Source organism: Ovis canadensis, chromosome 4 (assembly GCF_042477335.2).
Source record: "Ovis canadensis isolate MfBH-ARS-UI-01 breed Bighorn chromosome 4, ARS-UI_OviCan_v2, whole genome shotgun sequence".
Taxonomy (NCBI): Eukaryota; Metazoa; Chordata; class Mammalia; order Artiodactyla; family Bovidae; genus Ovis; species Ovis canadensis.
In genome coordinates this window covers 39,915,354-39,938,454 of record NC_091248.1, presented here as the reverse complement: position 1 = coordinate 39,938,454, position 23,101 = coordinate 39,915,354, and the positions used below count along the sequence as shown (strand labels likewise).

The window sequence follows — 23,101 nt, the reverse complement described above, 5'->3', positions numbered from 1 at the left end:
TTTGCAAGGAAAGTGCAATTTACTACAAGGAATAAAGAGGATATAAAACAGGAATGGCCAATTACATTTTCAGGGTATTGTGCTTGATAAATTAGCACTATAATAAAACTTCAGAAATCACAGCTAGAGTTACCAATAATAAGACATACACTGGAGTGCATGATTTTAGAAATTTTAAATACTTTCACAGTTTTATTTTCTCTCCCCATCTTCAAGAATTCATTAATCTAAGTGTTCTAAAGGAATCCAAGCTATAAATTATACATATTTTGGACATGTCACATAAAACTTGTTTGAAAGCACTGTGAGGAAATGAAGATTTTCATCTAAGACCATCATAGAATGAGCCTGAGTGGGGAAGCTAGTGAGGTGAATCAGATGAGACTAATCTTAAAATTAAAATAAAATGTCCACATACGTATTTTTAAAAATCCTATTCCTATTTTCATGCTTAAAAAAACAAAAATCATCCTGGTACTACTTCTAATTCACAAAGTGACCTGAATGATTCCATATGGAAATCTCTCTATGGAATATCTGCATTTCGCACCCTACTACCACTGCTAAGTCGCTTCAGTCGTGTCCGACTCTGTGCAACCCCATAGACAGCAGCCCACCAGGCTCCCCCGTCCCTGGGATTCTCCAGGCAAGAACACTGGAGTGGGTTGCCATTTCCTGCTCCAATGCATGAAAGTGAAAAGTGAAAGGGAAGTCGCTCAGTCGTGCCCAACTCTTAGCGACCCCATGGACAGCAGCTTACCAGGCTCCTCTGTCCATGGGATTTCCCAGGCAAGAGTACTGGAGTGGGGTGCCATTGCCTTCTCCTTTCGTACCCTGGATACATTCAAATATCCCTCAAACCACCTGGATAGCCTCAGGAAATTTACCAAATTCACCAACTGCTTTAACATTTATAGTAATCTATTGGTAGAATTTCTTGTGTTGGGAGACTTTTATTTAGCAATGCAATATGAAATAGAAAACTGGTTTAACTGCAATTAAGATACACTTCTAAAATTACATCTTAAATATTCACTGAATTGGAACATTTTTCCACATCATGCAGAGTCTAAAAGCCTATAAGTAATGAGCAAATATGATCTTTTCCTATAAGAACAGATTAGACAAAAGCGTGATATGGTGAACACAGCCACAGCTTGGTATTGAAATGATGACGAGGCCTTACAGAAATCAGGAAGAAAGTAAATGTGACAAGTTTCCTTTTTGTTTGCTTTCAGGGCTGACCTATTGCTCCGGACTAGGAGAATAATTATTACAGAATGAGTCACATAGAAAACACAGGCAAACAGAAGAACACTGAGAATGTAAGTACGTGTTATTCTTTCATTGGTACCTAACTTTAAGGAACTCCGGGGGGTTGGTGATGGACAGGGAGGCCTGGCGTGCTGCAATTCATGGGGTCACAAAGAGTCAGACACAACTGAGCAACTGAACTGAACTGAACTTTAAGGCAAAGACATAGAAACTGTATAGTAAAAACTGTCCCGAAAAGATCAAATCCTGAATGTGACTGTATTTCCTTAAATAACAATCATAGAAGCTTTTGGAAAGCCCCCAAATTACTCAAACCCTGATTTTTTAAAGCAATTATTCCATTATATGGAAAAACCATATAATGGAATTAATTGGTATAAAATGTATACACACGCAGACTCAAAGTAAATTTGGAATCATACTAAGATTATTTTCATCTTCCAAGAAACACACTCAATTATACACACAAAAAACTGAGGTCTTAGGAAGTTACTTATTAGTATTTATCAAATGCAAAAATCATAAGGAAAAGAACACTTTTTTAGAGCTGAGTGACTGGGCACACACACATACACACAAAGAAGTAAAGGTGAAAGAATTACGAGAAGAAATTTATAGAACTGGAGTCAAAGTAAAGCTACCTCAGAAGGGAGGATTAAGCTTTTCCTTTTTAAGTCACTGGCATCCTTAGGACAGACAAGCTTCCGACAGCATCTCTGCTTGTTCAAGGCTCCACCCCAAGGAGTGTATTTGTCATGTAACAATATTGACTCTAGGTCAGACTCCAACCGCTAAGGACACGTCTCCTTAATGCACGTGAAACCTTTCTTTCATATATAGCCAAAGTAGTTGCCAGATCCAAACATATCTGTTTAAATGACTCCTGTTTCCCACCTTCCAAATTCATTAGTAGCAAATCACTTCAATGGCAAGTTCTAAAGATTCATGAGATTATTCCCTTCAGACTCCAAAGAATGATGTCCATGTTCCCTTTAAAAATACTCAGCTTGTTTCTGGGTTTCGTGGGTGGCTCAGTGCTAGAGAATCTGCCTACCAATGGAGGAAACATGGGTTCGATCCCTGGTCTGGGAAGGTCTCACATGCCACAGAGCAACTAAGTCTGTGCACTGCAACTTCTGAGCCTGTGCCCTAGAGCCTGTGTTCCATAGCAACAGAAGCCACCGCATGAGGCCCATGTACTAGAGAGTCAGCCCACTCTGTGCAACAAGAGAAAAGCCCACATGGCCACGAAAACCCAGCACACTCAATAAATAGGCAAAACTTTTTTTTAAATACCCATCTTCTAAAAGATAGAGTTCATGGGGAAATAATTTATCTACTTTGGATGTTCATATGTTATAAATTACTTTTTGTATAATTCTTATGTTCTTTATTCTCATTTTCATACCCAAATTCTCTCTCGTTTTTTTAACCTCCTGCCTCTAGGCTTGCATGATCTTAATTCCCCTACTACTACTACTACTAAGTCACTTCAGTCGTGTCTGACTCTGTGCAACCACATAGATGGCAGCCCACCAGGCTCCGCCGTCCCTGGGATTCTCCAGGCAAGAACACTAGAGTGGGTTGCCATTTCCTTCTCCAATGCATGAAAGTGAAAAGTGAAAGTGAAGTCGCTTAGTCATGTCCAACTCTTAGCAACCCCATGGACTATAGCCCACCAGGCTCCTCCATCCATGGGATTTTCAGGGCAAGAGTACTGGGGAGGGGTGCCATTGCCTTTTCCAACTGGGGATTAAACCTGGGCTCCGGCAGTGAAAGCACCAACTCCTAACCACTGGGCTACCAGGGAATCCCCATAAATTACTTTTCGTTCCCCCTTCCCTCTAAGCTCCACTTCCACGCAGATCTAAAAGGATTTCCGACTGTGGGCCTTTATTCAAGGCCAGCAAAAGACTTGAATGACTCTGAGACTAGCATTCTTTCCAACTTAGGCCATGGTATAACATTTCTGACAGGAAGAAATACAAGGTGGTGCTGTAAAACAAGGGCAGAGAGCTAAATGCTAAATTCTAAAGTTGTGGGTCCTTGAAACGGCTACACTTAGAAGCTTGAACATTCGAGCAATATTGTTTTTAACCTTAGTCTATGGGTCCCACAAAGGGGTCTTCTGATTAAGTTCAGTATATGAATGAGACCTCTGTCAGTCACTCAGTCATGTCCAAACTCTTTGAGATCCCATGGACTGTGAGCCGCCAAGCTCCTCTGCCCATGTGATTCTCCAAGCAAGGATACTAAGTGGGTTGTCATTCCCTTCTCCAGTGGATCTTCCCAACCCAGGTCTCTCGCATTGTAGGCAGATTCTTTACTATCTAAGCCACCTAAAATTATATGTGTATAAGCAATTATTTTCCTACAGAGAACATTGGTAGATTTCATCTACCTAGACTATGTAGTTTATTGCCCGAATCACCAGACTTTTTAAAGTAAAGGGGGATGTTCTCAGTTAATATGCTCAACAACAGGCTTAACCTGAGAATTTTCTGGGCAAACTGAGAATATAGTCACTTTACTCATGACCCAAGAAAGTAATACATCGCTGCACCAGGTAATTTGGCTTTTCATTACTTCAACCCAAGTGACATTCATGAATTTTGATTGAAGGCAATTGATTTTTATACAATCAAGTGTATTATACAAGTGTCTTGGCTAGATGTCAGAGAGCTCTGGAAATCATTCAACTGCCTCTCTTCTCCAGTTCTAAGCCCTACCACCTGCATTCAACGCTGGTTGCTGTTTTGTGCTCTGCAGTTACTACTAACCCTGGATTCAGGAAATGGTGTGGTCCTGGAAATGTATGTCTTTGTACAAAGAGATTATTTCTTGTGCTTTAGAAGCACTTCTTTTCCTCATCCTCCTAAATGGATAAAAATTATCAAGGTTTGGTAATGAGTCTTCCTCTCTACACTTTCCCTTGAGATACATCTAACTGTATCTATAACATCAAATATATCAGTGATTGGGTCACAGTCTTTGATCCATATCAGAGTCCCTAATTCTAGACTCAGGAAATAGGTCCAACCTAGAGGTAAATCTGCTTTCTCTTCGCTAGTCCCTAGAAGGAATAGAAAAAAAGTTTCTATTGATGAAGTAACCAATGAAGTAACTCAAATCTGTAGTATTAAGACTTCCAGGTGAAGCTGAAGAATAAGTTTTGAAAATAGTGGAAAAACCTTTCTGTGTTTGTTAGTGAAGTGCTTGTATAATATAACAGAAACCTCTTTTAGAGAAGCTGAATATTGGTCTGTGACTCTAATTAAGAATGTGACTAGAATTAGGATTTTTAATTTAGAATTATAATGTATTTGGCTGTGAAAAATATTTATAAGATTAATATAACCTGAATTGCTAATGAGTAACTTTAATTTGTGATATTTACAAGAACTGCTAAAGTGCTTAGAAAAGTTTGGGTCATTATGTTGGCAAATGTACCCTGTTGAACATTTTGAAATGTAATCTATCTGATTTAGGTCAGTTTAATTTGATGATACTTATTTTACTCAAATAGCAAGAAACAAATTCTAGGACTTCCCTGGTGGTGCAGTAGATAAGAATCGGCCTGCCAATGCAGGGGACACAGGTTCCATCCCTCGTCCCAGACGCTTTCACGTGCCACATGAACAACTAAGCCTGTTCACCACAACTCCTGAGGCTGTGCCCTGGAGCCCAGAAGCCGCAACCACTGAGCTGGCAAGCACGCCCCAGAGCGTGTGCTCTACATCAAGAGAGGCCGGGGCAGTGAGAACCCCACACACTGCAACAAAGAATAACCCCTGCTCACCGCAACTAGAGAAAGCCCTCTCAGAGCAACAAGGACCGAGAGCAGACTAAACAAATAAAATTTTTTAAAAAAGAAACCAGTTCTAGATATCTGATTACAGCATTATGCTTATAGTTTAAAATATCATCTTGTACACTTCATTGGTTAAGAGGATAGCTATATTTCATGTGATTTTTTTTCTTACTATAAAAAAAAAATTAAAATAGATTTTGAATTTTATGCCAAACTTCTCTGTGCTGAGTCACTTCAGTCGTGTTCGACTCTTTGTAACCCCATGGACTATAGCCTGCCAGGTTCCTCTGGCAGGAACCTTGCCTGATTCTCCAGGCAAGAATACTGGAGTGGGCCACCATTTCCTTCTCCAGCAAAACTTCTCTAATCAAAACCAAATTATTTTTGTATACTTTATACAAATAAACAAAATTTGTACATTTTTAAAGTTTTAGATCTAGGAAGAACTAGGTGTTTACATTTTACTTTTAATAGAGTATCAATTCAGTTCAGTTCAATCGCTCAGTTGTGTCTGACTCTTTGCAACCCCATGAATTGCAGCACGCCAGGCCTCCCTGTCCATCCCAAGAAATGGGAAACGATTGTATTTGTACGCAGAAGCCCCCATACAGCTAAGTGACTTTCATAGAGAAGCAAGTTCTGTACCATCGATAGTATATTCCAGTGCTTACTATGTGCTATGTACCATTCTAAATATTTTTTCTCAGTTATTTTATATAACCTTCCACAGATCCTATAAAGTGAGTCTTACTGTTTCCACTTCACAAGGAAGACGACTCAAGTACAGAGAGGTTAGGTAATTTGCAGGAGTTAGAAGTATACGTAGTAATCATCACACTAAATTTGAACTCAAACCAAAGGTGAATCTATAAAATGCCCCCTTCACCATCGCAGGACACTTCCTCTTGAGGATGAAGTCTAAACTCCTTAAAACAGTATTCAAGGTCCCGGGTAAATCAAATAGCCCCCAAACAACTTTTCAAACCTATTGTTTATGAGTTTCCCAGATGTATCTGACTCTAGCCAGGGGTGGTTCCACTAAATATCCAACAAACATATTCTGGAAATTCTTTATCACTGTCTGCACCTGGAAACCTTGCTGTCTAGCATTAGTCCGAGCATTTTCATGACTAGCAATCTCTATTTCCTCTGAAAAATAATAACAGCTGATACCTATACCACTTGTTGTTCATCACTTCTCGTGTTGGACTCTTTGTGACCCCATGGACTGCAGCATGCTAGGTTTCCCTGTCCCTCACCATCTCCTGGAATTGCTCAAACTCACGTCCATTGAGTCAGTGATGCCATCCAACCATCTCCTCCTCTGTCAACCCCTACTCCTCTTGCCCTCAGTCTTTCCCAGCATCAAGGTCTTTTACCCATCCATTATGGCATGCTCTTCTCATGCAGATGATTAATTTTTAGTGTGGGTCAATCTTAACTCTTCAATCAGATCATTAATAACCTTACAGCAGAGATAATGTATTCAATGTCTTTGTTTCCCCATGGGTATGGCTTACCATCCTGAATTGCAACTGTCCATGGATGTATTTGTCTACCTCAATAACTGACCATGTCTTTTTCATTTTCCTATCTTTAATGTCAGGCATAGTGTTTGCTACATAATCAGGCTTCAAGAATATTTGGTGAAGTGGGTGCTCAAGTGTGTCCAACTCTTTGCAACCCCGTGGACTGTAGCCTGCCAGGCTCCTCTTCCATGGGATTTTTCAGGCAAGAACACTAGAGTGGGTTGCCATTTCCTCCTTCAGGGGATCTTCCTGACCCAGGGGTCGAACCCGTGTCTCCTGCATTGGCAGGCAGATTCTCTTCCACTGAGCCACCTGGGAAGCCCATATAAAAGGCTTACTGCTTTTCAAAGTTGAGCTCAAATCATTATTTTTATTCAAATTCCTAAAGAGATTATTTCTGTGAATTCATTTCAAATGAAAACTCACCATTTTTGAAATCCCTTCCTATTTTGCCCACAGAAACTCAGGCTTTATCAAAAAATTCACCTGCTTGAAAATATTTTGAAATAGTATGATCTCAACTCACTTCAAATTTTATTTTTATAGGGTTTGCATATCATTAGCTAACTTTCTGTTGTTAAAGATTTTTCTGTTCTGAACTTTTAAGGATTACACATAGTTTTCACAGGATTAAAATTTTTTACAGAAAACCCAAGTCCAGTCTTAAAATGTTGAGTGAACTATTGCATAAATTTAAATGAGAAAGTAGTTGCACATCTTAGTTTATAGGTGTGAAAAATGATGGAAATAGCTTCCTGCTATGTTTAGCAGTAAAGTTTGCCATTGAATGAGAGAATATCTGTGAAATACCTTTGAATTCTTTGGAGAGGAGTTCCTGCAAGGTGATTAATAAAAACTCATAGTGTTAGGATATCTTTTTTTCAATAACTTCCTTAGTTTTAATATATTATAGGAATTCTTGGTTTGGATTACTTTCGTACCTACAGTGAATACACATTTTGTTTGCCAAGAAAAGGAAGTACATTGTGTGAAATAATTTATACCATAATGGAGGACAGCAGCTTATATGAGTGTAGGGGTTAGAACAGTGAATCATCTCTTGTGTGTTTCTAACTAAATAGAGGCAATCTGCCCGAGAGAGAGAGAGAAAAAAAAAAAAATTTCTACAAACCACAAATTCCATCCAATCACATAAAGACAAATCAGCCTTCAGGCAAATCAAATGTCTTCATTTAAACTGTACCTGGATTTGGCACTCTGCCCACCTTTCTCAAATCTCTTAACAATATGCTTTCACAAAGAGTTAAAGGCACGCATACTGAAAGGGACTCCCTCTGCAACATTATTTTTTAAAAACAGGGACCTCTTTAGCCCTGGGAAGACCTGGAGAAAGAAAAGTTCCTTTCAGAGTCTGCACCATGTGAATACAGGATTAGTGGGTGGGATTGAGGTGTGCTCAGGTGCATAAATAGAGGCGTGGGCTGAGCCAGCATACTAGGAAGCTTGGACTGCATCGAGGCCGCCTGGCTCACACAGACAGGTGGGTGGGGAGATCCAGGTAAGGCTCCTGACAGTATTGTTAGACGGGCACCTGTTAGAATGAGCTTTGGCCTCTGGTTACCATGTAAAGGTGTAGGCAATCCACAGGCAGAGGAGTGCGGGGCAGTTCCAGGAGCAGCAAAATGGGATTTGGAGAGGGAATTGATGGAATTTTCACCAGAGGCTTCCTAGAACCTCTCTGTGAAGCGATGTTCCTGAGCTGATTCAAGGTAATGCTTTCTCTCCCAGAAAATGAGAGGTTTAAGAGCGAGCCAACTCCTGGAGTTTTCAAGCCTGACACACAGCCCAGGGTCTCCTGTCTTGGTTACTGAGCCCTGATCACCATCTAATGCTTGTTTCTTTCTTACTGGCAAAGCAAAGACCCACAGGGCTGTGAAACGTCAGCTCAGATTAGCTGCTGGGGATTACCGATCAGAATATTATTGCAAATCAGGAAATAGCTTTCCTTCTGTGTCTGATATAAAGATATCCTTATTGCTTATTCAGTCTTTAAATTCATAGCGCAGAATGCAAAAGGAGAGATCTGGTTACTTTCCTAAAGCATTTATGAACAAGGACATTGAAACCTCCTGCAAGGCATTCATTGATGAAGACAGAGATATAATGAGCAGTGAAAAGTGCTGGTTTCATAGTGTGTGTGTGTGTCTCCAAATTATCAGTGTCCTCCATGGTTAGCTTTCTGTTTTGAGGTGGTTTATGCATGCAATTTGCAGATCACAGTCAATTCAGGACTAAAAATTGATGTGTTGAAAACAGTACAGTGAATCTCAGAAAATCTTGTTTGTACAGCAGGAGTTATATTCGGCTCCCTTGAGTCGTTCTGCCATAAAACATGTATGAGGTATCAATAGTTCCAATCTGAAAGCTGCAAAGCTATAAAAAGAAGTCCTAATGGCCACTTGCACAAGAATTGTCAGTGAATTACATAAATACTTCACCACCTGTTTACTGCTATTTTTGCTAATATACATTTGTTGCCATACATAAAATATAAAATCAAACGTTTGTCGATAAATTTCAAGCCATTACTTGCATGATATTTTCTGAATCAACCATTATCCTGAATAGTGTAATTATTCTCACATAAGGGTTCTTGGTTTTTAGTGTTGTTGGCATGAAGAAGAAGTCTTTGTAACAAAAAGGCTAGAAGACTTGTGTAGCACAGTTGGGGTGCTTGTGCAAAATACTGGATACAAAAATTGTTACTGGCGTTTCTGTATCTTTATGGATATAGAAAATGAAGACAGTGTATCCCTGTTTTTGCTTACATCTTTTTTGTGAGACATTGCGTGGCTACTACATACTATGACATAGACAATAATTGGTCAGATTAATACAAGACATCATCTGGATTTGGTAACTTAGCAATGCCTTTTTTTTTTTAATTGGCTAATGCTTAACAAAGGCTTCCCCAGGTGGCTCAATGGTAAAGAATCCACCTGTCAATGCAGGAGATGTGGGTTCAGTCCCTGGGTTGGGAAGATCCCCTGGAGAAGGAAATGGCCACTCATTCCAGTATTCTTGCCTGGGAAATTCCACGGTCAGAGGAGCCTGGCAGGCTATCGTCCAAGGCGTCTCAAAAGAGTGGGACATGACATCACGACTAAACAACAATGCTTAACCTGCTATCAGAATATGAGAAAGTTTACCCCTTAAAAACACTGAACATTGGTGGTCCATCCTGTTTCTCTTGCAGAGTTCATTTAATTTGAAACACACCAATATTAGAGTTAGGTGTTTCTTTTTAACCAGTTTCAGTCTTCGGCTTTACTAGCATCCCAAGTCTCCAGCTTTGCACGTCATGGTCCCTGGACAGCCCTAGTGATTCGTTAGTGCAATTCACCTTGCTAGCTCACTTACTTCCTCACTCACTCATGGACCTTACCTTGCTATTCTCTTTCCCATTCAAAAGCATCTGCTTTGAAATAGTACAACATTTCCTGATATTTAAATTTGGAATACTGGAAAGAAAAGAAAAATTAACAAAGAGACATTTACGAGATTGGTCTCTCTGTGTGATGAGTCCCATAGAATATTTTATGGGATAAAATAGAAATATTTTGTGCACAACCACCTACCTATACAGGCCCACACTAAGCGTCAAAGAATTAGCTCACTGGAAGAAATTTCCACTGATGTATTTTAACCAGTTCAGAACCAATATATCTAGAGTTTGAGTAAATGTTACACTAGGGAGAGAGCTGTGTGTATGCAAGCCTTTAGTTAAAAGATAAAAAGTTGGCAGTTTCTAAATGAAATAAATCATTTCACTCAGATCTTATTTTTCAATGGCAGTGTCCCCATTTTAACAAATATTAAAGAAATATGTATGTTTAGGGCAACTTTTTCCAAACGGGAAGATGGGAGCCAGCAGTGCAAAGTGGCAAGATCCAAAAGCCTTGGTTCTATGCCCCTCTCATTGGTCTTCATTTCTCTGAATTTCAGATTCTTCATCTACAAAATGAGACACTGGGGAGGTGGGGAAAGAGGATATAACTCCTAAGTTGTCTTCTACTATGATGTTTTTTATGAAAAATATAAAATTTAAAAGCAAATTCCCTTAACTATAAGAATATATACGTCTATCTCCTAATTTTCTTAAAATATATCTGTATCTATCTCTACATTGTATATTTCTATGGAGATCTTCATCAGTATATTTTTTTTCTATACAGATCTTATACAGAGGTGGATAGATAGAAATTTATACTATGCATTCTTAGGAAAGTTCTGTGGAAGGTATTTTTTCACTCCAATTGCATGTGCTCAATCCCATCTAAGCCTCAATTCTTGTTGTGTCCCATGCTTGGGTTGCAATCTAAAGACTCTGAAAAATTGCCAGTTTCTTTTTGTTTTACTGGCTTCTTGCTAATTTACTTGTTTTCCATATCAGATTTGCCATGGAGAAGATTCCAGTGTCAGCATTCCTGCTGCTGGTGGCCCTCTCCTACACTCTGGCCAAAGAAACCACAGTCAAACCAGGAGCTAAGAAGGATACAAAGGACTCTCAACTCAAACTGCCCCAGACCCTCTCCAGAGGTAGGAGTCACACTCCCACTGGCCTCCAATTATACTTAATTGGGAAGGATTTAACTCTCAGGCCTGAGATCTGTGTGAACAAATTTTTGTATGTGTTCTTTCTACATTTATCAAAGTTTACCATTATTTCTGTTTTCTCTAGAGGTTTTTGCTCTTCTTTAGTATCAAGTATATAATGATCCCAGTTTTACAACTGTTTATCAACAGCTCTGGGTCTGAAAACATAACAGTTTTAGATACACTGGGTTTTTTTGTTCTAGGTTGGGGAGACCAACTCATCTGGACCCAGACATATGAAGAAGCTTTATACAAATCCAAGACAAGGTAAAGACAAGTTTAGGGAACTCTCTCAAAGCTCTCAAGAGAGCCATCTAGCGATCTTTAGTGACACACAAAATCCTACTCATTAAACATGATCCTATCTCTCTTTGTCTCTTGAAGCAATAAACCCTTGATGATTATTCACCACTTGGATGAATGCCCACACAGTCAAGGTAATTTATACTTCTAAATATAATTTCTTTTATAGGTTTATAGCTTTAGAGGGAGGGTCCAGATCTCTCATCTTTATACCCTTAGCACCCAGCACAGTTGAATTAAAAAGAATATTTTATGTAGTAAACACAGTAACTTCAAATATTTCCACGTTTTGTGTTAACCATTGGCTCACAGTTTGAAAATACCAGCTCTAGAATTCATCCCTGACTTCTTGCTTTGTCTTTTATCCCACATTCAATACATCAACAAATACCAAAGATTTACCCTCACAGTATGTCCAAAGGCCAGCACCAGCCTCCTGTGCACACCATCTGTGCAATCACACAGGACACAGCGCTTCGAAGGCTCCTATGCTTGTTGTAAAGATCAGCTGTTGCCATCTTAAAAGTCATAGTAATTTTTGAACAAAGGGCTCCATATTTTCATTTGGCACTGGTGATGGTGGTTTAGTTGCTGTCTGACTCTTGTGACCCGATGGACTGTAGCCCGCCAGGCTCCTTTGTCCGTGGGATTTCCCAGGCAAGAATACTGGAGTGGGTTGCCATTTCCTTCTTCAGGGGGATCTTTCCAACCCAGGGATCAAACCCAAGTCTCCTGCATTGCAGGTGGATTCTTTACCTCTGAGAAAGGCACTGGGCCTCATATATTACATAGCTGCTGCCCAAATGCAGCCACTTCCTACTACCTCACTGCTACTGCCCTGGTCCACACCTAGATGAGATCTTGCCTAGCTCTGTGACAGGCACCTACCTGGCTGCCCTAGGATGCATCCCTAATATCTTTGAACGTATCAGCCTCTCACTTCAATGTCATTTCCTCAAAGAACTCTTCCCTGAACATTCTATACTTTCAAACTTCTTGCTTTGCTTTCTTTTTCTTCAAAGTGTTTATCTCCACCTAAAACTACTTGCTTGTTTATGATCTGTCTCCTACACAATCATTTCAGTCCTATGAAGAAAGCACATTTTATTTTTTTCCCACTGCTTTATTCCCAGTACATGAAACAGTCTTGCCGCATAGTAACCACTCAGTAAACACGGGTTAAAAAAAAATTAAGAGATGAATGATTGACTGACTGAGCAGGAGAAACAAAGCTGGTCAATGGTCTAGATATTTCTTTGTTAACCATTTGCAGAAAGGGTGGGGTTCAATGCTGTATTAAAAATACAGTTCAGTTTAAAATCTAACAGAGAACAACGGTTTCACCTGGTGATGAGATGAATGCTTCACTATTTTTCTTTGCATTACAGCTTTAAAGAAGGCATTTGCTGAAAATAAAGAAATCCAGAAATTGGCAGACCAGTTTGTCCTCCTCAATCTAGTTGTAAGTTAGCTCTTCATCCTCACTACCATTTCTCTCAGCATTTGAAATGGATGGTTCCTTTTTCCTCTATGTCTTAATCATACTACTTTAACGGGGATCTGTTCTGAATACATCTCATAGACTACAGAGAGAAAAGATTTTATTTTGCATCTGTCTTGCATGTCTACATTTTTGTTTACATGTGTGTGTATATATGTGATCACATCCGTGCCCAGTTGCTCAATTGTGTCCGACTCTGCAACCCCATGGACTGTAGCCTGCTAGGCCCCTCTGTCCGTGGAATATCCCAGATAAGAATACTGGAGTAGTTGCCATTTCCTTCTCTAGGCAATCTTCCAACTCAGGGATTTTGTTTAGTGACTAATAATTTTAAACTGTCTGAATAACACTCTCCTGTGGTCCGGGATTTCTTGGTTGCTGTAATAAGCGGGAAGTCTTTGTCATTTACCAATTCCTTGCTGTGCCCCTTTCCCCTGCAGCCCTGGCTGCTCTCCACCCCTCCATGTGCCCTCTCTCTCTCTCTCTGGAAGAGACAGCTTTCTGGGTGGCCAAATCTAATCACTTCACGAATGCTGTGGGCCAATGCTTCCCTATCCTAATTGGCCATCACCACCTCTCTTCATGGTAAAGCTTTCTGTTTTTACAAGTTCTACTCGGTGTAGAGACAGGATCCACTTCTGTTTCAAAGGCAAGCGATCAGTAAACAACTCAGAAGACTCTTTCGTCACCCGGGACTTCTCTCTCTCTCTCCTCTTTCTGGGTTGACAGGTGAGCTTCTTCAAGGAGCATCCATACCAGCCATTCTTCACCTCCTTCCACAGGCTCCTCTTTCTCCATTTATCCCCTTAATATAAGTGAGTTCCTGATCTCTATTCGACCTATTTCTCTTTCCATATTTTATATTCTCTATGGACAATTTCATCCAGACCTGCTCACTGGTAATTCCCCCCGTCTTCCTCGAATACACAACAGCTTCCAATCTGTGTCCACAACCAAATTTCAGAAATCTTGCAATCAGCTTTAACTTAATATGTTCAACACTGAATTTATCAACATAACAGGTTTTTCACAAAGCTCTTTCTTCTCCATTCCCTATTCCATTAGAGTGTTATTCTAGACTTGACTCTCTGGCAGTCATGAAGGCCTGTGGTTCTGACTTGGAAACAGTCTTACTATTGGTCACTTCCCTGTAAATCCAGGACCGCTGTTTTAGTGTAGGAGTTTTTCACTTTACTAGCTTACAGTAACTGGCTCTCTGACTGCAAAGTAAATCCTGTCTGATTCCACATGATTGTCAGGGTAATTACTCTAAAAACCGAATCAGGATCACGGCTCTTCTAACATCCCTCCAGCGGTTCTCCATTTATGGGCAAATCTGAACACTGTGGTGAGGAGTGCGAGGCCACTCACGAGCCGCCCCCGGAGTAGCTTTCTAGCATCATCTCTCGCCACAGCTTCAGCATCCCTAGCCTTTGTGTGTGTGTTCAGTCACTCAGTCCAACTCTCTGCGATCTCACAGACTGTAGCCCACCAGGCTCCTCTGTCCATGGAATTCTCCAGGCAAGAATGCTGGAGTGGCTTGCCATTCCCTTCTTCAAGGGGTCTTCCTGACCCAGGGATCAAACCTGCATCTCCTATATTGCAGGTGGATTCTTTATCACTGAGCCATCCAAAAGCCATCCCTATACTTTAGACTCATCCAAATACTCGATTATAGAAACTTCTAGGTCTTTCATCTGCCTTTGTATCATCGTCCCCCCTCCTCTGCCCAGAATGACCTCCTTTTCTATGTAACTGACTCCGATTCATTTTCTAAAGATTTCTCTTCACCCACTTCAGAAAGTTCTATGGAACCTGCAGACAGGGTTAAATGCCCCACTCTGGGCACTCGATGCGCCTGCATATCCCTCATCATAGCATCTCACCCACCGGACCCCCAATACTCCTTCCTCATCTCCCAGCATGTGCTAAGTCACTTCAGGCATGTCCGACTCTTTGCGACCCCATGGGCTGTAGCCCACCAGGCTCCTCTGTCCATGGGATTCTCCAGGCAAGAACACTGGAGCGGGTTGCCATTTCCTACTCCGGTGATCTTCCCGACCCAGGGATTGAACCTGGGTCTCCTGCACTGGCAGATGGGCACCACTAGTGCCACCTGAGAGGCCCGTCTCCCAACAGACATGCATTAATTCAAGAGAAGTGCAGGATACTGCTCAATAAAGTTCTGAATTAAAAAATGATAGATGAATTCCCCAGACAATCCTGTGTGTTTTGTAGTTTCTCCAAAAATGACTTCCATTTTTTTCATTGATCTATTTCTTCCTACCTCATCCAAGATGCTTTCCCTGAACACCATCAGTTCAGTTCAGTCGCTCATTCGTGTCCGACTCTTTGCGACCCCATGAACCGCAGCACGCCAGGCCTCCCTGTCCATCACCAACTCCTGGAGTTCACTCAGACTCACGTCCATAGAGTCCATGATGCCATCCAGCCATCTCATCCTCTGTCATCCCCTTCTCCTCCTGCCCCCAATCCCTCCCAGCATCAGAGTCTTTTCCAATGAGTCAATTCTTCGCATGAGGATGGTGGGATCACTAATCTAGAGCCAGACATCCTGGAATGTGAAGTCAAGTGGGCCTTGGAAAGTATCGCTACGAACAAAGCTAGTGGAGGTGATGGAATTCCAGCTGAGCTGTTTCAAATCCTGAACACCATATGCCTCCCAAATTCTCCCTTATTGAGTGCTAGGGCTCCTTATTCATCACAGCCATCAGCTCTACACCTCCTGTTCTGCATCACACTCTGCTCCAGCTTCTTCATTATCTCATGCGTGTAATTAGCTTCTACATCTGTATCACTAAACTCTCTTTGTTAGAGATGTGCCTTATAGTGTCTTAAGTGTTTTAGTGTTTAAGTGTTATAGTGTTTTAGTCCAGGAATGGACATGCTTTTATAACAAGTTTGAAAATAACTGAAAAGGATAAACAAACTGACAGTTGCTTTTTTTCCATCTTAGTATGAAACAACTGACAAACACCTCTCTCCTGACGGCCAATACGTGCCCAGGATTTTGTTTGTTGGTAAGTAAAAGTGACGATGAGATAACACACACTCTGAACACTACACAAACACTGCCACATCTTTTCCTCTGTCCTGCACACCCTCACCTGTTGTTTCACCACAGCCAAGGAAACGACAAAGCTGGGGTGAGGGGTGGTGGGGGATGGTGGGTCCGCTGTTAACTTTCAGTTTCACCAACTGTTTGCATTAGAAAATGCAAGCGCCTACCTATTTTCATACATGACATTGTTTCACCTGCTAATTTGAACTTTTCGTTTTCTGCCATAAGAACACCTGAGATGGAAGTACCCTATTCACTGTTTAAATGTATTTCCCCGAATTATATCATGCCTGGAAATATTTAATCAGGCATCCTTTGGTTTTGTGCACTGGATTTTTCTTTCTGATGCTTTTGATCATTATTTTTAGGTGTGTTATGAATATGAGCTGAAAGAAAAAAAAAAAATCAAAGGAGCCATGCTCCTTCCTGCCCCTGGTACTTCACGCGTGCCGTCTCCTGCCTGCCCCCAGCCTGCCTCAGTATCCCCAGGCCACCTGGGTAATCACTGTCATTCACAGACCTGCTCAAAGCCCCATGACGTGCTCTTGTGGCACTGTGTTCCTCTCAATGGTCACTCTTTCCTCAGTTATATTTTTCCATTTACTGGGTGATTGTTGAATAATTATTGACCCTCAAGTGGCAGAGACTAGATCTTTTTCTGCTCATCATCATATTTTCAGAATGACCCTGTGGTAGGCTGACAGTAAATATTTGTTAAATGACTGAACAAATGAACTGAATTTGCCTTTGATCAAAGTAACTCAGATGGTAAAGACTCTGCCTGCCACGTGGGAGACCTGGGTTTGATCCCTGGGTCAGAATGATCCCCTGGAGAAGCAAATGGCCACCCACTCCAGTATTCTTGACTGGAGAATCTCATGGACAGAGGAGCCTGGCGGGCCCTAGTCCATGGGATTGCAAAGAGTCAGACACAAGTGAGCAACTAACACTTTCACTTTGATCAAGGTGATACTGAAAAAAATGGGGGAAAAAAATCTGTAATTAAATTCATCATATAGCACACCTCACTCTGACCAAGTGTAATTCATCCATGTTCACACTAACCTACAAAACAGAGAGAAAAAGTGAAGGGAGGAAAGGAGCAAGGTTGAACCAGAGCTAATCTTACAGATTTGGTCTTGTTGGGATTTAGAAGACTTAGAATCCTTACATTGAAAGGGCCTTTAGAGGTTATCCACCCACACCCCATGCAGGAATTCTCTTCAGTGCTCCTCTTAAGGGCAGTTTGCAGTGCTGCGCTGTGCTTAGTCGTTCAGTCATGTCCAGCTCTTTGTAACCCCATGGGCTATAGCCCACCAGGCTCCTCTGTCCATGGGATTCTCCAGGCAAGAATTCTGGAGTGGGTTGCCATGCCCCTCTGCAGGGGATCTTCCCAACCCAGGGCTGGAACCCAAGTCTCCCAAATTGCAGGCGGATTCTTTACTGTTTGAGCCACCAGGGAAGCCTAAAGGCATTTTAAGCCCTGTCTAATTCCTCTGGTCATAAGAACCAGGTCCCAGGCAGCTTGCTCTTCCAGCTCAGTAGTTCTCCACGAGGCCTGCATATTAGAATTGCCAGGAAGATGTGAAAAATCACGTTGCCCAGGCTACCTCTCAAACCAGTTAAATTAGAATCTCACAGGGTGGGACGCAGATGTCAGTCTTTGAACGCTCTGCTGGTGACTTCCCTGGGCAGCCAGGGATTGTGAGCCAATGGTTGGGAGACTTAAAAGCTTTTCTTACGTTAATAGATTATGAAGGTGAGACCTTGTGTGTACACCAGGCAGAAGAAGAGTAGATCTTAAGTCTTTTTTGAGCAAACACACGTCAGTTTCCTGTAATTTATGTCTGCTGGTCCCAGTCCAACATTCTGAAATGACAGGGACTGTCCATCAGGTACCAGTGACAGACTTGGCATGCATGAGGCTGGGTTTCATGTGTCCTCTTCATCTAATTCTCAGGTAATAGACCACAGGCTCCTTTAATCACTCTCTTAAGGGAAGGCTGATAGGCCTCTGTATGTCTTAATACCTCCCTTTTGGATGTATCTTGTTTATACCTTTTTTTCCTCATTAATTGATAACTTCAAGTTAAATGTAAAACATGAAAAATAAAAAGACTTAAACCTAGAGGAATATATACACAAGGGACTCTCAAATCTCTATTTTTAACATGCAGCTGGTTAACAATAAAGCAAAAAAAAAAAATCATAGAGGACAACACACAATTATTTTATCTTGGCTGCTCTTAAGAGCTTGCATTCTTCTATTCATTAAAAAAAAAACAACTTTGGTTTGGAAAAGTATCATTTGATGTGTGTTTCTAATTATCTAGGCTGCTCTTGGTAACATATTTCAATTATAACATAATCATTTCAAAAGTTTAAAATAATTCTTTAGTAGAGAATGCCATTGCTTTCACCAAAAACAAAATACCACTTCAACAATGTATATTACCCTGCTTTCAGGCTGCTATAGATAGAACAACAGAGTTTGTAACCTTTTCCACAAATACCACTGCCAGGCTACTGAATGCTCCCAGTCTGGCTCTGGGTACCAGCTGCGGCGGCCGGGTTGCAGACTGGATGGAGGAGAATCCCATCCAGCAGGGCATGTCGTGTTCCTTTCATGGGATGTGAATAAATACACAGGCTTTCATGGGATGCAAATAAACACATAGGCTTCCTCTGCAAAAGAGGTTCCTTTGAAACAAAATACTTCATTCCTTTTGGCTTTTTCTTTGTAGACCCATCCCTGACCGTTAGAGCTGACATCACTGGAAGATACTCAAACCGTCTCTATGCTTATGAACCTTCAGACACAGCTCTATGTAAGTGTTACCTCCTTGGAATATCCATAGAATTGCTGTTGTGATGGGTAGAGTCTACACTGGGAGGGGAAAAAAGCCGTGCTCAGAGACTCCAGAGAAACAGTCTAACCATATCCAGTCTTGTGTTCTTCACCAAATCACATTCATTTTGATCCCATTTTTTAAAATCTCAAAGAATTATTTACGTTAGGTGTCTTTCCCTCCAGGAGGATCCTAGGACCATATTACATGCTTTTCACGTTTCTCTTCCGCACAAATAACTCCTTCTACCACAAAACTGAGTACAACAGTAATAGTACCAGGGTAATAGTAATAATCTGCATGCTTTGTTAATTTTTTTTTTCCCAAAAAACAAAAGTAAAATCATTTAGTCCAGCTTTTTAGAGCTGAATTTGAGTTCAGTTTTAAAGATCAGTAGGAAAGGTGGTTCCAAATAGTTGCCAAGATACTCAATTCCCCAGGGGTTGCCATAAAATGGAAAAAAAAAAAAAAAAGTTTGAGACTCAAGGCAGAAGAACCTCAGTGGGAGACTGTACCTAGCTGTGACATGTAATTAGTCCTTCTGGGAAGAAAACTGGGTTTTGTCCTAAGGATCAATTTGCTCAGTGACTAATGACTGTATAGACTGGCATTGTCCAATTTGTCAGCCACTAGCCACATGGAGCTGTTTAATAGTAACTTTAATGAAAATTAAACAAAATTCAACAAGAGAACACTGTATTTCAAAAAGACACATGTACCACAGTGTTCACTGTAGTACTATTTACAATAGCTAGGAGCTGGATGCAACCTAGATGCCCATCAACAGATGAATGGATAAAGAAGTTGTGGTACCAATATATGATAGTATATTACTCAGCCATAAAAAGGAATGAATTTGAGTCAGTTCTAGTGAGCTGGATGAACCTAATGCCTGTTACACACAGTGAAGTAAGTCAGAAAGAGAAAAAGAAATACGGCATATTAACACAAATATATGGAATCCAGAAAAATGGTACTGATGAACCTATTTGCAGGGCAGGAATAGAGGACTCAGTCACAGAGAACAGACTTGTGGACACAGTGGGGAAGGAGAGGGTGGGATGGAGAGAGCAGCGTGGGAACAGAAACAGTTGCTGCATAACACAGGGAGCTCAACTCCATGATCTGTGACAACCAAGAGGGGTGGGCCAGGGTCGGGGGTGAAAGGAAGGCTCAAGAGGGAGGGGGACACATGTATAGTTATGGCTGATTCACCCTGTTGTATGGCAGAAACCAACGCAACATTATAAAGCAATTATCCTACAGTTAAAAATGAAAATTAAAAAAAATTTCAATCTACAGACACAATGACCACATTTAAGAACTTAATGAACAAGCTATAAATATTTTTCATCATCCCAGAAATTTCTATTGGGTGGCATCGACCTAGAACGTTATTTTGGGAAGGACTGTGAGGTTGCATCCAGCAGCAGGAAAGAATGTCCCAGTCCATTAGCAATGCCTCCACTGGGTGCTGAGAGAGCCAGGGGACGCACACCCCAAGTGTATTGAACATTCTTGATAACAGTATAAAGCTTAACCTATTAAGTCTTAACTTTGGGCTCCTTAAAGGCAGGTATTCTGCACAGGTAATATCACCATGCCTTGTAGAAAATGAACTGAATAAACATTGGAAGCGATCTGGATTATAATGAAAGCCATTTCACGTACTTTTAGAAAAAATTTACAAGATTACCAACTATTCACCCTATGATAAAATAACACCTATTATAAATTAATTAATTAATTTAAAAAAACAGCACCTATTAAACAAGAAATAGAATACTAGAGTTTGGGGATAAACTATAACTATTAATATAATTCTGATGATGTGTTGATTCTTGTAACTTTTTCCTCTGTTAGTGCTTGACAACATGAAGAAAGCTCTCAAGTTGCTGAAGACTGAACTGTAGAGAAAACACAAAATCTGTAAGATCCTCCCTTTGTGTTGGGCCTTGAGACTGGGAACGAGAGGAGGCTCTGAAAAACCGTGGAGAAGGCTGAAGCACTGGTGAACCTACTGATTAGATGATGGTTTCATGTTACAACAGCTTTTTTTTAAAAAAAAACATTGGTTTTACATATACATGTATGAAAATAATATCATATGATTCCATAGTAAGCTGTGATTTTTTAAAAAATAAATCCTTTTAGGGAGTGTTCAAACTGTTCACTTTTTCCCCAACCTGGTCTTTCACGAAAAGCTATTTGGTTGACTCACCAAATAGGATTTTTAAACACAAAGTGTTCGAAAAGGGGACAAGACAAACCTAGTTCAAGCAACAAAGCTCAAAGACAAAATTATCATCTCATCTCACTATAGTTTCTCACTGGGTGACTAAAAGTAGACGTGAGCTTGAACAACAGAAGTATCAAACAATATGCTCTAGGGGGACAGAATATCTAGAAAGGCATCCCGAGCAAATCGGTCTCTAATTGAAGAGGTTCTCCGGTGGCTCAGTGGTAAAGAGCCTGCCTGCAATGCAGGAGACACCAGACATGTGAGTTCGATCCCTGGGGCTGAAAGATCCCCTGGAGAAGAGAATGGCAGCCCTCTCCAGTAATCTTGCCTGGAGAATCCCATGGACAGACCACCATGGGCTGCCGTCAATGGGTCGTAAAGACTCGGACATGAGTTAGCAGCTGAGCATTACCACTAATTGAAGACCACCTTGCCTCACTCTGGCCAGAAACTCCTATGGACACACTTGGATTTAGCAATTCATTTTTATTTAGACTTTGCTCTCAGAGAAAGCCTCTGACAGGTAGCTTTCTCCTTCAGAAGGCCAATTTTGTGAAAAGGTCATTCAGAGAACATCTGTATCCTTGAACACACTCCAACCACATCCTGAGAATTCAGTCTCATACTATATTAGGTTTCTTAAGATTTTAGAGTGCTGGTCTGAAATAAATTCAGTAAGAGCAAAGGGCAGTGACATCACCTCTATGGGGTAAAGATCAGAGGTCACCATCTCTCTTTGGATGGTTAAGGGGGAAGGTGTCATCAGAAATAGGAGAGCAGCTTTACCTATTTTTAACTCTGTATTCTGCCTGACAAAAACTGTTGTTGTTGTGTTGTCCAGTCACTCAATCATGTCCGACTCTGCAACCCCATGGACTGCAGCATGCCAGGCTTCCCTGTCCTTCACCGTCTCCAGAGTTTGCTCAAACTTCATGTCCATTGAGTCAGAGATGCTATCTAACCATCTCATCCTGTCGCCCCCTTCTCCTTTTGCCCTCAGTCTTTCCCACCATTAGGGCCTTTTCCAATGAACACAATGAAAAGACAAAAATTAGCAATGTGTATTCCTATGTACTTACTAATTAATACTAAGTATCACTAATGCACTCAGTACATGTGTGCTCAATTATATCCAACTCTTTGTGACCCCATGGACTGCAGCCTGCCAGGCTCCTCTGTCCATGGGATTCCCAGGCAAGAACACTGGAGTTGGTTGCCATTTCCTTCTCCTGGGGATCTTCCTGACCCAGGGATCGAACCTGCATGCCCTGCATTGGCAGGCATGTTCTTTACCACTGAGCCACCTGGAAAGCCCACTAATGACTTCAATACATATTTAATCTCACATTCATTATTATACAAAATTCCCTTATCATCCAACCTCCACTGCCTTCCTTAGCCCCCAGATGGTTGTGGTGGTCTGTGCCATGCTTTGTATATTGGTTATCTATTGCTTGTCTTCATTAACTTTTTGTTTGTTTGGATAGAGCCCTTCTGAGTAGGTCCTTTGGCATTAGTAACTTTCCCAGTTAATACTTTCTAAAATACTTTCTCTCACACAGTACTGTCAAAGAGCTCTGCACTAATCTGTTCTAAGCCTACACTGATGATTTAAATCCTTAACAAAACTGTCACCAGAGAGACTGGGTGCCCTTCTTGTAAGTAGGTAACCAACTGTGTTTAAAAAGGTAAAATGTTCCATTTAGAAATGTCTCTGAAGGTTAGCTGGAGGAAAAAAAAGACATTTCTACTTGAATAAACTAACATTTTGAGTAACAACTTCTAAGCTATTCAGGTTTCCCTTATTGTACAATGAAAGTGGTTGTTTTTTTCTTTTTTTTTAAGTTGGGCTGATACGAAATATGATTAAGCCCTTAAAATTTATCGAATGT

General features: G+C 40.9%; 1 protein-coding gene across 4 annotated transcripts; it reads left to right on the top strand.

The window, feature by feature from the left end:
* The first annotated feature begins 1,219 nt into the window (after nucleotides 1–1,219).
* AGR2 (anterior gradient 2, protein disulphide isomerase family member) lies at nucleotides 1,220–21,133 on the top strand. 4 transcript variants are annotated; one of them, XM_069587602.1, is made up of 8 exons: nucleotides 1,220–1,325; nucleotides 11,030–11,175; nucleotides 11,436–11,499; nucleotides 11,617–11,669; nucleotides 12,924–12,997; nucleotides 16,014–16,077; nucleotides 18,863–18,946; nucleotides 20,831–21,133. In XM_069587602.1, the coding sequence occupies exons 2-8, from the start codon at nucleotides 11,037–11,039 to the stop codon at nucleotides 20,878–20,880; spliced, it is 528 nt and encodes a 175-aa protein (XP_069443703.1). In that variant the 5' UTR covers nucleotides 1,220–1,325; nucleotides 11,030–11,036; the 3' UTR covers nucleotides 20,881–21,133. The 4 variants fall into 4 exon arrangements, with proteins under 4 accessions (XP_069443703.1, XP_069443702.1, XP_069443701.1 ...); XM_069587601.1 differs by lacking the exon at nucleotides 1,220–1,325 and adding an exon at nucleotides 8,031–8,116; XM_069587600.1 differs by lacking the exon at nucleotides 1,220–1,325 and adding an exon at nucleotides 8,039–8,134.
* The last annotated feature ends 1,968 nt before the right edge of the window (nucleotides 21,134–23,101 follow it).